Raw genomic sequence first — 13,514 nt, forward strand, 5'->3', positions numbered from 1 at the left:
GGAGAGCTGATGATTGTAAAAACAGGAGTTTCTCTGCACAAGCTCTTTTTTGCCTGCTGCCACCCACATAAGATGTGACTTGCTCTTCCTTGCCTTCCACCATGATTGTGAGGCCTCCCCAGCCTTGTGGAACTGTATATTCAATTAAACCCCTTTCTTTTGTAAATTGCCCAGTCTTTATCATTAGCAGACTAATACGGAAGCATTGCTTAGAATTTCAAAAGGTTCTTAGACACCACCCCCACCAACCCACCCACTCACTCTTAGGAGTATCAGAAGAAAAACTATGCCTTGAGGCAAAGTCTTGGATTCACTGGGATGTAGTAAAAAAATTCCTTCTTATACTTAACCTTTCAGTTAACTCATTTGTAAAATAGGAATAATAATAATAGTTTGTGCCTCAAAGGTTGTGAAGATTAACGGATGTAATGCTTAGAAATTTGCACTTAGCAGTATCTGGCACAAAATATGTACGTCAATAAATGTTTATTGTTATTAAAATTGTTACCTCTTCCTTGAGCTGGGGAAGGCATGTTTTAACCTGGAGTGAGGTGCTTGTGAGAAGAGAGGAGGACAAGAGAAAGGCTGGAAATGTCGGGTTCTGGGCTGCTGGAGGTGGGGACCGAAGGCGGCAGGTAGCTGTCCTGGATGCTCCCTGGGTACCGCCCAGCGGCTTGCAGAGGCATCTGGGGAGTAACAGGGGTCTGGATAGAGGCTACAGCCCCACTTAACTTGCTTTCTTCAGCTTGGAGCATCTTGGTTTCAGCATGGCCACCAGTCCCCTCCACCTCCCCCATCCTACCACTCCCCACAAAACCTCACTAGGTTCAGTGAAATGAGTTCCTGTATTGCTTATTTTCTCCTCTGCCTCAGGTTCCCAAGTTAAGGACCCCTTATTTCATGGTTAACAAGTAAAGAATCATTGCCAGGATTTTTCTTTCTGATGACACCACTTGCCTGCTAGTTAACTCCAAAATGCTATGCAAATTCAATCTGCCTAGGGGTTTTAACCATCAGAATGTAAATGAAATCACTGGCCAATTCAGCGATGTCTAGGGCTTAGATAGCCTCAAAGGAAAGTTTCTAAATAAGTAGCAAATAATGACCCAGCCCCACCCAAGGACCAGGGTTGGAACTTTCTCTTCCACACCATTGATTGTGCTGTCCCCAGGCTTATTAGTGTCTTGTGCTGCTGACATGGAAGTTGTCCACCAGGGCAGTTTGGATGAGCTCAGCAGCATCAGCTCTAGGGAGTCCCTCTCTGCTTCATTCCTGAACCTGATTTGGCAGCAGCTATGAAGACCCTCTCCTCCAGGTGCCACAAGAGCAACTTCCAAGGGAGGTGCTCATCCCTGGCCACACAGTACTCACCAGAATGCCAAGGAGGAGTCCAATGTGTTGGATGGCTTCTGCATGGTTGCTCTCTGGTCATAGCCACTAGTAGGCCTCCTGGTACCTTCTCTACATGTGGACTTCACACACTTCATTTCCTGCTCCCAATCTTCTTCAAGACTATGCCTTTCCTCCACAGTTTCCATTTTGATGATCAAGATTCTAATTTGAAATGAAAACCACTAAACCATTACCTTTTTCTCTCTTTGTAGTCCTGCTATACCTGTTACAAGAACCTTCCCCCACCCCCACCCTTTTTTTTTTTTTTTTTTTTTTTTGATATGGAGTCTTGCCCTGTCACCCAGGCTGGAGTACAATGGCACTATCTCAGCTTACTGCAACCTCCACCTCCTGGCTTCAAGCGATTCTCCTGCTGTAGCCTCCCGAGTAGTTGGGATTACAGGTGCGCCCCACCACGCCTGGCTAATTTTTTGTATCTTTAGTAGAGACAGCATTTTAACATGTTGGCCAGGCTGGCCTCAAACTTCTGATCTCGTGATCTGCCCTCCTCAGCCTCCCAAAGTGCTGGGATTACAGATGCACGCCACCACACCTGACTAATTTTTTGTACCTTTAGTAGAGGCGGGGTTTCACCATGTTGGCCAGGCTGGTCTCAAACTCCTGACCTCGTGATCTGCCCTACTCGGCCTACCAAGGTGCTTGGATTACAGGCATGAGCCTCTCTGCCTGGCCAAGAATCCTCATTCTTTTAGAGGCAAGTGGATGCCTCTTCCTACTAGGGAAAACATCAGGAAATGTAAGACCAAAGAGCCCAGAGAGTACAATTGCTTTCTTTTTACCCCTAAAATCTGGCCACAGCCTGCCATACCATGCAGTTCTCTGTGATTGCTGAGCAACAGAGCCTGGCAACCCCAGGTCTAGCTCTGTGACCTGAAAGTCTCAATTTATCCACTCTGAAATGCTCCACTTTCAAAATGCCCAATACCTTGTTGCGCCCCCATGTTAATACCTCCTGAGAGAAAGAAATACAATGTTGTCATAAAGATTTAACCTGGAAGACACTGAGTCTTGAGAAAAAAATGATTTTATATTAAACCTGATTCTCATAGTTTCTACAAATAATAATTAAGTATAAACATTGATAGACCAGTCAGCAAACATTTATTTAGCACCTACTGTTTACTCTGCAAAACAGATGACACAAAGAGAAGTAACACATGCTTCTATGCTATACAGACCCACAGCCCTGCAGGGAAGACAGATACATGCAAAAATATACTAAACACTAAGTGGGCCATAGCAAAGGTGAGGACCGTGGTTCAGGCAGTATCTTGAGAGTAGAGGAGAGGATACATCAATTCTTACAGGGGATCTGTAAACTTCTTGGGTGAGTAGGATTTAAGCAGGACCTTAAAGGGCAGTGAGATTGCAATTGGTGAATATGATGGAGAAAGACATCCTAGGCTGCAGGAGTCGTTTGAAGAAAAGCATAGAGTTGGGAAAGTGCTTGGTATATTTGAGTAATTATGAATTAACCGGTGTGACCATAGTATGGATTCAGGGGAGGAGTGCAGAAGTGGAAACTAGAAAGATAAGTTGGAAGCATATTGTGGGAAAGAAACCAATAGCCCAGTGAGGTTTCTTTAATAAAGACAAAAGCATAGAGTTGGGAAAGTCTTTATTCTCTGTGCATCCAGGAAGTATTGAGGGTCTTTGAGTAGGGAGATACCAGAAGCAGATGTTTTTCTAAAAAAAGAACCCTGATGTCGCTGTGAAGAATAGATCCTAGAAGGCAGGAAGGAAGCAAAACCTGGTGAAGGTAGCAGGAACTTGAACTAAAGCCAGATAGGTGGCAGTGACCAGGAGAGGATGAAAGGGAGAGGCGTCCGAGATGCTGCATTCATTCGAAGATTGCTGGCGGCACGTGGCAAAGAAAGCAGAGGTGAGCTGAGAGGGCTGTCCTTGCACACGCAGACCCAGCCTGGGACACTGGATTCAAGCAGACTCTGAGATCAAGGAAGATACTGAGTACAAGCCCAGAAGCCAGTGGTCAGAGATAGCCATCCCAAGCAAATTCTTTTCCTCCCTAGGATGCCCACAGGGGTATCAACTGACCATCTGCTTTGCCTGTGTGGAACATCAAAATCACTGATTCCTGGTCTTGAGTTCTTAGCCTGGCAGCCTCAGGAGCCCTGGAGAGCTTTTTAAACAACTTGCAGGCACCTTCCCATGAGATTCTGCTATGGGACCCCCGAGATGGGTCTGCGGTGGGACCCAGGAGTCTGTATTTTATAAAGTTGCCAGATGATTCTGAAGCACAGCTAGATTGTGGAACCACTGTGGGATCTTATTGTTGTGCTGGGAAATGTATAAAAAGTAAAGTTGGGCCAGGCATGGTGGCTCACACCTGTAATCCTAACACTTTGGGAGGCCAAGGCAGGCAGATCATCTGAGGTCAGGAGTTCGAGACCAGCCTGGCCAACATGGTGAAATCCCACCTCTACTGAAAATACAAAAAATTAGCTGGGCATGGTGGCACATGCCTGTAATCCCAGCTACTTAAGAGGCTGAGGCAGGAAAATCACCTGAACCCAGGAGGTGGAGGTTGCTGTGAGCCGAGATCATGCCACTGCACTCCAGCCTGGGCAACAGAGTGAGACTCCGTCTCAAATAAATAAATAAATTAATTAATTAATTAAAAAACAAAGGTGGACACTTACTCCTGCTAGTGAACACTATGATATGATGGCCTAGAGACCTTAGCTTTTGGTCTCCAATGCCATATCTCAAGCACAATGACCATCATTGAGTCCTCTTTTCACCTCCCATCCCCAACTCTGATCCTCAGCAAACACATCAGTCAGGTCTCCCAAACTTCACAGAAGGATGACGTGTATACAAATCATCATTTCCATTCTTGTCTTTAATTGAAAAAGAAAGCGAGCTTGGCAATGTCACAGGGACATCAAGAAAGCATCTTTTCACAGGTTGTTTTGCATCTTTAGAAAACAGGCTACATAATAATACTATTCATTTTCTGCCAGGCTTGTGTACCACTTATAACACTTTTACTTATATTATTGTTTTTATTTCTCAGAAAAAAAATGATAGAATTTAGAGGTAAGGTAGGTATTAAAAACTTCCCTTATATACACTGGGCTCTGGGTGATTCAGTGACTCATCAGAGGTCAGATGACCAGAGCTGGTCTAGAATTCACTCTGTCCTCCTGAGCTACAGTTCTGCTTCTGTGCCATAATGGAGAGGAGTAACATAAAGGCATTTTTCTCTCCTTGTAAAAGAGAAAAAATGGAGGGAGAGGGAATTATTTAAACACACCTCACTCATACTGCAATCACTGCATTGTTTTTCCTGTTGAAACACCCTGTTGGTTTTCAAATCCCTTTAAACCTCCCCGGCACCTGTATGGCCCAGATCCAGGAATTATTACCAAACCCCTTGCTTTTTATATTTAGCCACATAGGAGTTTCTGTGATGGTAACGCTCTTGGTTCAGTTGAAAATTTCAGAGCCCTTAGAAGTTTCTTCTTTCTTAGCAGCTGGAAGCATGTAATGCTCAGACCTGAATTTTCTTGTTTAACTTAAGCAGGGTATGCTTCCCCTCTGGATAAAATAGTGTTGTAGCACAACCCTATATTATTCCTCTGTGATGGTCCCTCTGAAATATTGATCAAAAGAGAGGGCAGGGAAAAGATAGGACAGGGGGTCCGAGTCAGCAGCTTCTAGTATGTGATATGACCCCTCTTCAGAGAACGGAGAACTGAAAACACAGAACTGAGGTTGGCAACATAATGAGAACTTCCCAGCAAATTCATTATAACAAAGCATAATGTGAGTTCACAGGGCACAAAAATAGGCCAAAGGAGAGTGACTCCCACATAAGACCTAATTAAATACTTTGATGTCAGAAAGCAGGGCAGGGAGAGGTGGAAAATCAAATCAAACCAACTTGAAGGGCCTGAATTCAAACGGAAAGAAGAAATATTTCTCTCTCTTTTACTCACTCTCACTCTGTCTCTCTTTCTCCTTTTCTTCCTTTGCCATGGAGGAAGAACAAGATTCCGAAACAATGGATTGTAAATTCTTCAGCCAATTAGTCCAGTGACTTACTACTGTTTATAATGCACAGAATGTCACAGGCTGTTTTGCAGCCACCCCAAGTTGGTTTGTTAATAACAGGAAGCTAGCACTTCTCAGTACAGTGGATCAGCTACACGTGAAAATAAATGCAAAAAACCTGGCGGGGAATAGCAGCAGACCGAGAGTAGCCTTGATTTAATTTAACATTTGGGGGTCCACACACAAATGAGCATTTTAGTAGGCTTCATGGTGGAAGTTGCTGTCATTTGTAAAATATTCTGGCCAATTAGCTAATAGTGTGCTTGGATTTCTCCTGTTTTGATACAGTAATACTAAGTACATTGTGAAGCCCAATTATACAAATCATCCCCATATGCCATACCAGTCTTTCTTTATGAACTGTGTTTATAAATCCTGTGTGAGGAAATGTGTACTTCAGCAATTTAGACCATGTGTAAAAACATAGCCAATGGGATTGTCAAGAAAACAAGTTCCAGCCTAGGAAATCCTAATGTGTTCCGCTGGAATAACAGGAGGGTGCCGGGAGTGCAATGCTCTGCTTACATACATATTGCTTTATAGTGTTTAACTGATTCAGGGGCTTCCGCTTCCCTTTCTGTTATATTATTGTTCTTTTCTTCTAGGATCCAACCTTGGAGTTTTTGAGAAAATTTGGGATTGGTCTTCTCTCGGGGACAATAGCCTCAGTCATTAACATCCCTTTTGATGTTGCCAAAAGTAGGATTCAAGGGCCTCAACCAGTTCCTGGAGAGATCAAGTACAGAACCTGTTTCAAAACAATGGCAACAGTCTATCAGGAAGAAGGGTAACATAACACATTCTTATTTTAATAAATGTGCAAGGCTCATGTATTGTTAAAACCAAATTGTCCTTCCATTTAGATGAGAACCAGTAAGCCCTCCTAAGTGGAGTTTGTGTCTAAGAAATTCTGTGAATATGTATGACAAACTTTGCAAGACAACACAATAACGAGATGTTGTTAACATGTGCTTACACCATCAAGTGACAATATGCTGCGTATTTGCCTTAGAATGCCAAGGTGAACTTTTCACTTTTTGCATAATATAGTATTGTATGTTATTTGTCCTATTAATACATAGGCAGGAGAACAATTGTCTTCTGACTGTAAATCTCATCAAAGTGCCACCTAATTATATTCTCCTGGGAGAATGATACAGTTCTGTCAAAATACTTTAAAAAATTTTAAGTATGTGAATTTTTCTGATTTTTAAAAAAACTTTTTGTTTCTTTACCCCTCTTTTTCTCAAGTAAACAAGTAATACTTTATTATTTTGATCTAAACTGCATCATATTTCCTAATATAGAGACTGAGTTTGTGGTCTTTTAAATTCAATTACAAAAGTTATTCTGTCCATATACACAGCTGTCTTGAAAGTAAAACCATCTCGCTGATGAAAGTCATGTTTCTAATTGGACAAGACCTGCATAGTTGGGTAATAAAGAATTGATTAACTCTTTCCCCACATCCAGTTTGCTGCAGAGAATACTAAAATGCTGTCTGCTTTGAGGTGTGTGTAATTCCAGTAATTTATTTTTTTAAATGCTGGACCCCCATCTCAATAAAGCCAAGGTACAACTCCATTTATTTTCAGAATAAGAATGCTTCTCTTTCCCTTCCCATTACAGGATTTTAGCTTTGTACAAAGGCCTGCTTCCCAAAATTATGAGACTTGGACCAGGTAATGATATTTTGATTATTTATATCCTTCCTTCTTTATTGCTCTAGTGTCTCCTTTTTTGTTAGTTGTGTCCAGCAGCAACACAATAAAGATTTGCCACTTTGTAAGACAGAAACCTTGAGAATATAAAGCTCTCTATGAGTATTTGAGATACTGAAGACATCCATTAGAAATGATCTACCTTTGTTTGTTAAGTACTATTTACGTCCTTGCTGGAGGCTGACAGCAGCCAAAGCCCAGCTTAAGTCAACAGGAAGAAGCCACAGGCAACAGGAGTTGGAGTGAAAACCAAGGTGTGTGCAGTGGCGTCTGGCTGAAGGGGAGGACTTGCAGTGAGTGAGGGACCAGCCCAAACAGTTTCCTCATGCTCCTAATTCATTCTTGCTCCTGCCTCAACTTCATTTCAAAAAGAGAAAAGGAGGACGGCTTGCCTCCGTGAACAGCAAAAGCCACTCGTCTTCACAGTCACCTCTGGGGAGTGGTGACTCTGTAACTAGCCGCTTACCTCTCCTGGGCTTTGTCAGCATGACGCTGGCGGCTCCTGGCTCAGGCCCTTGCTTCAGGATACCAGCCCACACAAAACCGGCTGCCATTCCCACAGGGAGAATCGGCTGCCTCTATGTAAATAGATAAGAAAATAACTGCTGCAGACGACTCAACTGCCAGGGCATATAGTCTTGGGTTATAAGCAACCTTGTGAATAAATACAAAAGTATGCTCTAGACCACATAAATTTTTTTTATCAGGCTACGCTCACCTACTTATACGTACTGGTGATATTTCCTAGAGCCTTCTCCTACTCCTCCCCTCTCTCCCTCTGTGGTTACTCCCTTTTAACAAAACTGTCCTCCTACCCTACTACATGAACACACATGCACGTTCACCTTTAGATCTCAGCCCAATGCACCAACATTTCTATTAACCTAAGATAGAAAACAACAGTCTGTACATTGAAGCTGGTGAACAGTTCACAATTTCATATACTTAGGAAACACTTCCACAGTTCCCAACCCATCTCTCCCAATCTTTCTAGGCCTTTCCACATAGATTTTGCTTCATATTTGAGATTCAGACCTACCTTCTGTTAGTCATTGGCCCATGTGTAAAAGCTAACCCAGTAACAGAATTGTAGGGAATTTTGTGTATCTCTGCCAGTATGTAGTGTTTTTCCTTCACCACAGAGTAAAAGCCTGCTAGTAGACCTAATATTAGAGGAAATCACAGCGCCAGCCCTAAACCAACTTTCTCAGAAAGGGATGGGCCTAGAAAGAGTGGTGACAAGGGAGAGGTTAGCTAAAATGGTAATTGACTGGAACCTCCATCGAAAACTCTTAAATAATCTGACCCCAAGTTTTGTTAGAGGCTTGCAAATGTTTGGTTGGCTTTTTAAATGTTTTGCATGAGGGGTCCTGAGTTGCTTTGGTGTTAGACTCAAAGAAAAGTGTTCTTAGGGACTAACTGTCCAGGCTAAACCAAACTGCGATAACTAGAAACCACTCACAGGCCTGCCCTCCACTTCATTCCAAGTGTGTGCATCCCCGCAACTTCAAAGCAAAGAAACCTAGAGAGAAAGGTACCACTGAGTTAAAGGTTAAGACTTTTGAATGAATGGTACAAATTTTTCTTTAGAGAATGAGAGAGACAGATAGAGATACAGCAAGAAATAAAAGAAAGGTGAGCCTGGAATTTTTGTTCTTTGTTCTGGAGAAGCATCCAGCATTTTTATCATAGCCTTAGCAGCTCAATGTGGCTAACAATCAGGTACCTCCCATGAAAGAATCTTGAAGTCTGTGATTTAAACTTCAAATATTACTAGGCCAAAAATTAACCCAACTCTGCCTATTCTTGTCTTACATTGTGAATGGTTAATAAGAGTAAATGCAGCAATTAGCTACATAGTAATGACCCTCCGTAGTATAGCTCTTTCTCTTTGCCAGAGTTCCAAGAGGCCTAGGCAGCTGAGGACTAATAGAGTATCTTCATGGGTTAAAAATGAAAATTACAGGCAGATAATTATCTTTGGTATATGGTTACACAAACATATGCAGCCTATAGATTAAAGAAAAAAAGTATGTGGCAATATGTTCAAAATAACTAAGACCCAAATCAAGTTCTGTTTCTTTCCATCAGAAGTCAATCTTCTATTCATGCAGCCAAGTCTTCTCTAAGTTGGGTTCAGGATATTTGTCAAAATTTTGATTTTGTAATGGTTTTCACAGAGTTAGACATAAAAGGATGAAAAGAGATTATCCTGAAGAGCATAGGACACATGCTATTTACTGCATCAAATAGAACACAAAATGATCCACATACAAATGCTTCTCCCAGTGGCTAGGTATTCAGCAGCCTCAGTGCCTGTTTTTCTGTATCATATTCCTGTTGACATACCACAGAGTATGTCTCTTCCCAGTCAGTTATGTAACTATTTTCCAAGACAAATGGTGGTCTCATGGCATCCAAACCCCACTACCAAATTTTCAAGTTCAAATTCATATACAACCAAAGCAGATAAAAGGAATGAAGGTTAGCTTTCAAACTCCTTTTGTTAGGTTTTGCAATACAGATTTTTTAAATATTCAGAATCTAATTTTCACATTGCAATACAGTTGGAAAGCTATGAGAGAAAACTAGACTCATCCATCAAGCACCATCTTAGAGATTTCCTTCTCGAATGCAATTAAAACTGCTAATTATGGACTGAAAAAGATAAATCCTTTGCCTACACATGAAGAATCTGAAGGTTTCTGTTTGCAGGAAAGCCACATGCCCTTACATGGCTAAATATGTCTATATTTATTTACTTTTAAAAATTAAAAGTGCCTGAAAAAGAATCTGATGAGAAATGATGAAAGTTGCAAAAACTCATGGGGAAAAAATGTATTTGGAGACTCAAGATGGTCTTGATTTTATCCTGAGAATTTTCCACAGTTTATATCTTTGTATTGAAGCTCCAGAACTGTTGATTTTGAACAGCCCCTGCCCAACAGGCTGTGTAGGACACATGGATCCAGAAACCCAGTGGGAAAGCCAGTGCTACTCCAGAGCATTTGCAATAAAAAACAGCTCTTTTCTTTTCTAGGTGGTGCAGTGATGCTGCTGGTTTATGAATACACCTATTCATGGCTTCAGGAGAACTGGTGATTGCCTAGGAAGCGTTTTTCCCCCTTGAGATAGTGGATATTTGCTATGCAGCACCATGAAGAAGAGAGACTATCGATCAGCCAGGTGTATAATTATGAAGGAGAAAACTATTTAAGAACAAAATCCATTTTAATACTTAAAAAATTGTCTTTAGGCTACTTGATAGTTTTGGCCATATAAATAAAACTATGAGAAGAAAAAATAATATGGAACAATGAGGTATTTAAACGGAATATAGAAAAATAGCATAGAAATCATATATTTCATAAAAGAAATATAAACTTTGTTTCCTAAGTTCCTCTTCACTGCTTCACAACAAAAATTCATTGCATTAATCAGTATTTTTCCTAAGAGGTCTATAAATGTTTAAACTATTGAAAATAAATGAAATTGTTCAAAGAAAGACTGGGTTAAAAAAAAGTTAAGCCAAATTTAAACAGTTTTTATAATGAATTAAATTATTCAATAAACAATATTTAAAGAGCACATGAAAAATGTTTTTAAAATGCACTAAAATGACCTTTATAATTACTACGTTAAAATCTGTTGGTTTTCATTAGTATGCACATCTCAGCTCTATTTTCCTATATATCTCACAGTGTTGTAAGATAATAAACAGGTATTTTAAAACACTGTTTAAAACAGAATGTTAAAACACTGTTGTTTAAGCATGTATTTTTAAATCATGGTATCCAAAATCTCTTCTAACAAGTAGAAAACATGAAATAAATTTAAACTACTTTCCTTCACGTCATTCTCTTTGAAGATGAGTTTTGTTGACGAGGTATTTTCATGTTAAATCACAAATTGGAAGCACTCCTTGGACCCATTTGTGCCATCAGTATTTGCATCCAAATACGTTTGTTCAGCTTGCTTACCTGTGCCATTTTAAGTAATAATGTATAGAACAGAACTGCATTTCCAGGATATTAGGTTTAAATGACAGCTTCAGGTGTGAAGTCAGCTGTCTGCAGTACTAAAATATGTATGATGAAGGGAAAGTTTCCAAAAAAGAAATACACTTAGCATTTCCAAGGATTACTATACCAACATGTACCACCAAAAATATCTCCTTGGTCTTGATGTAACCAAACTTGATTTTATATCTGCATCCTGAAATGATGCTGATTCAGTAGTTAAAGTCAACCAGAATACCTGAAAGTCCCCACAACACCTGTCCTAAATTACTACTAAGGGCTATTACTACTATGGACTATTTCAAGAAAGCATTTTGAAAATAAAAATTAAAAGATAACATAGTAATTATTACTTTTTATTAATTTAGAGCATTTGAAGTATAAAAATAAAAGGCTTCTGACATACTGTATATACATACATAGCCTTCTGTTGTACATCCTTTCCAACGTGTTTTTAAAATTTATTTTTCAGTCCAATATTCAATAAGAGGGTCATTAAAAAACAAAATAAAAATGTTTTAAAAAGAGAAATAAGAATGTGTCTCTGTTGCACAACTGCATTCTGTCCTTGCAGGTAATTGTTTTGCATCCTATGAGAGTACTGCCTGTATAGAGCCCATGAAATTGAACCTTTAACCTCTCCATGTGGATAAGATAGAAAAGTATTTCTGAAGAGTACATTTGCCAGTTAAGCAACACTTTTACCGTCTATGAGATAGAGGAAATATGTCAACATTAACCAATAATAATAATCTTTGAAAGCCCTTTAATCCATCCTATTTTCCTTCTCATATTTTAAAAAGTGGCTTTAAATCATAATTTGCTTTGAATAGCAAATTGTATCTGTTGTCTTTTAAAAATTACTCCATGTGAATTCACTGTTAAGACTTAGGGGGAGAAAACAAAACTTCAATACCATTAATATTAGATTTTTTAAAATACAAGAACCAGAAAAAATATATAAATAGCACAACAAGAAATTTCTTAATTTAGATAAAGAAAATAACATTATTTGCATTTCCACATAAGCAATTAATATTTTTTAAAGCCCCCTCACAGCCACCTAAAAACATGTGATAAAGAATAGTTCTATACCTTATGTCAGTTTTTCAGACAACAGGAGAGTCCCTGTATGGTATGGTTTTAAAGTCTCCACCAAAATATTGGATTGGATCTTTGTTCCATTCAGTTTATAGTCTATTTTCTCACCAGACTGGGAACTTCAGATGTCAATGGGAGTTTTACAAGATCAAAGGAAGACTACGGCCCTGAGTGTTCATCTGCTCCTTCTGCTTATTCTTCTCCTGAAGTTATAATCCTCTGTTTGTAGCACTGAATTTCGGTTGCTTTAGAAATAAATGCAGTTCAAAGCTCTCTATAAGATATCTGCTGTTTGAAAAAAGCAGTCATTCTAACAAAACTTGTGTGTCAGAAATCTGCTTACTGTTTACATCCTAGTGATTTGAAAACCTAGTTAATCTAGCCATCTGAGTTTTAAATGAACCCATGAAACCAACGTGGTGGAACCGCATTGCCATGTAGACTGTGCACAGCACAGACAGGAAGAAATTAAAATCACCTAGGGAATCCATCTTCAACATCCATATCCAGTGAGGTGCTCTTTTAGTTATTGCACAGAATTATTACCAAAACACCCTCAATATATTAATTTTCCAACAGTTGAACTGTACCAATGTCCTAAAAACATATTTTTAAGCCTATACTGCCAATCAGGAAGAACTTACTAAACAGAAGTGATTAAAAACTGTAGAATTTTGCCGCAGAAAATCAATTGTTTTAAAATTCAACACATACACACATGCTCACACACACATATACCCCACAGCTGTTATTAACATTAAAGTGAAAAATAAATTGGTCTCGAAAGGTTTATGAGTTAAACTGTGTCCTGTAATTTCAGAAATGAATAAAGGGAATTTGTTAAAATTAAATAGCATTGTATTTCTAGTACCACCACCAGTTTACCTACATGTGAAACATGCTTCTGTACAACAATGTAAACTTCACAGCAAGCCATTGTTACATTCATTAGAGCAGAATTTTCCATTTTCTTTAAATTACAACATAATTTTGGGCTGAGATTGCTGAACACACAGGTAAGCCAACAATAACAGTACAATTTAGTTTCACAGTGGTTTTCTTTACACAAAGTTCATTTTAAGTGTCTTTGCAAAACATTTCACATTAAACTTCAGTTTCTAAGTGACTTCCTTTAGAGCCTTCTTGCTCAGATATTTTCCACCCTCTTGTCTTTATATGCTTA

General features: G+C 39.4%; 1 protein-coding gene across 6 annotated transcripts in view; it reads left to right on the forward strand.

Annotated features, from left to right (window-relative positions):
- Window positions 1-13,182, forward strand: part of SLC25A21 (solute carrier family 25 member 21) — a 503,455-nt gene extending 490,273 nt beyond the window's left edge. For 5 of the 6 annotated variants that reach the window (XM_032242677.1, XM_032242681.1, XM_032242676.1 and 2 more), the window contains exons 8-10: window positions 6,096-6,277; window positions 7,120-7,172; window positions 10,252-13,182. In XM_032242677.1, coding sequence (XP_032098568.1) covers window positions 6,096-6,277; window positions 7,120-7,172; window positions 10,252-10,313 — 297 coding nt within the window. In that variant the 3' untranslated portion in view covers window positions 10,314-13,182. Of the gene's footprint in view, window positions 1-6,095; window positions 6,278-7,119; window positions 7,173-7,465; window positions 8,555-10,251 lie in introns of those variants that run through there. The other variant, XM_032242678.1, reaches the window with a different exon arrangement.
- The last annotated feature ends 332 nt before the right edge of the window (window positions 13,183-13,514 follow it).

This window comes from Sapajus apella, unplaced genomic scaffold (genome assembly GCF_009761245.1).
Source record: "Sapajus apella isolate SASKATOON/1434 unplaced genomic scaffold, GSC_monkey_1.0 scaffold50, whole genome shotgun sequence".
In the NCBI taxonomy this organism is placed as follows: domain Eukaryota; kingdom Metazoa; phylum Chordata; class Mammalia; order Primates; family Cebidae; genus Sapajus; species Sapajus apella.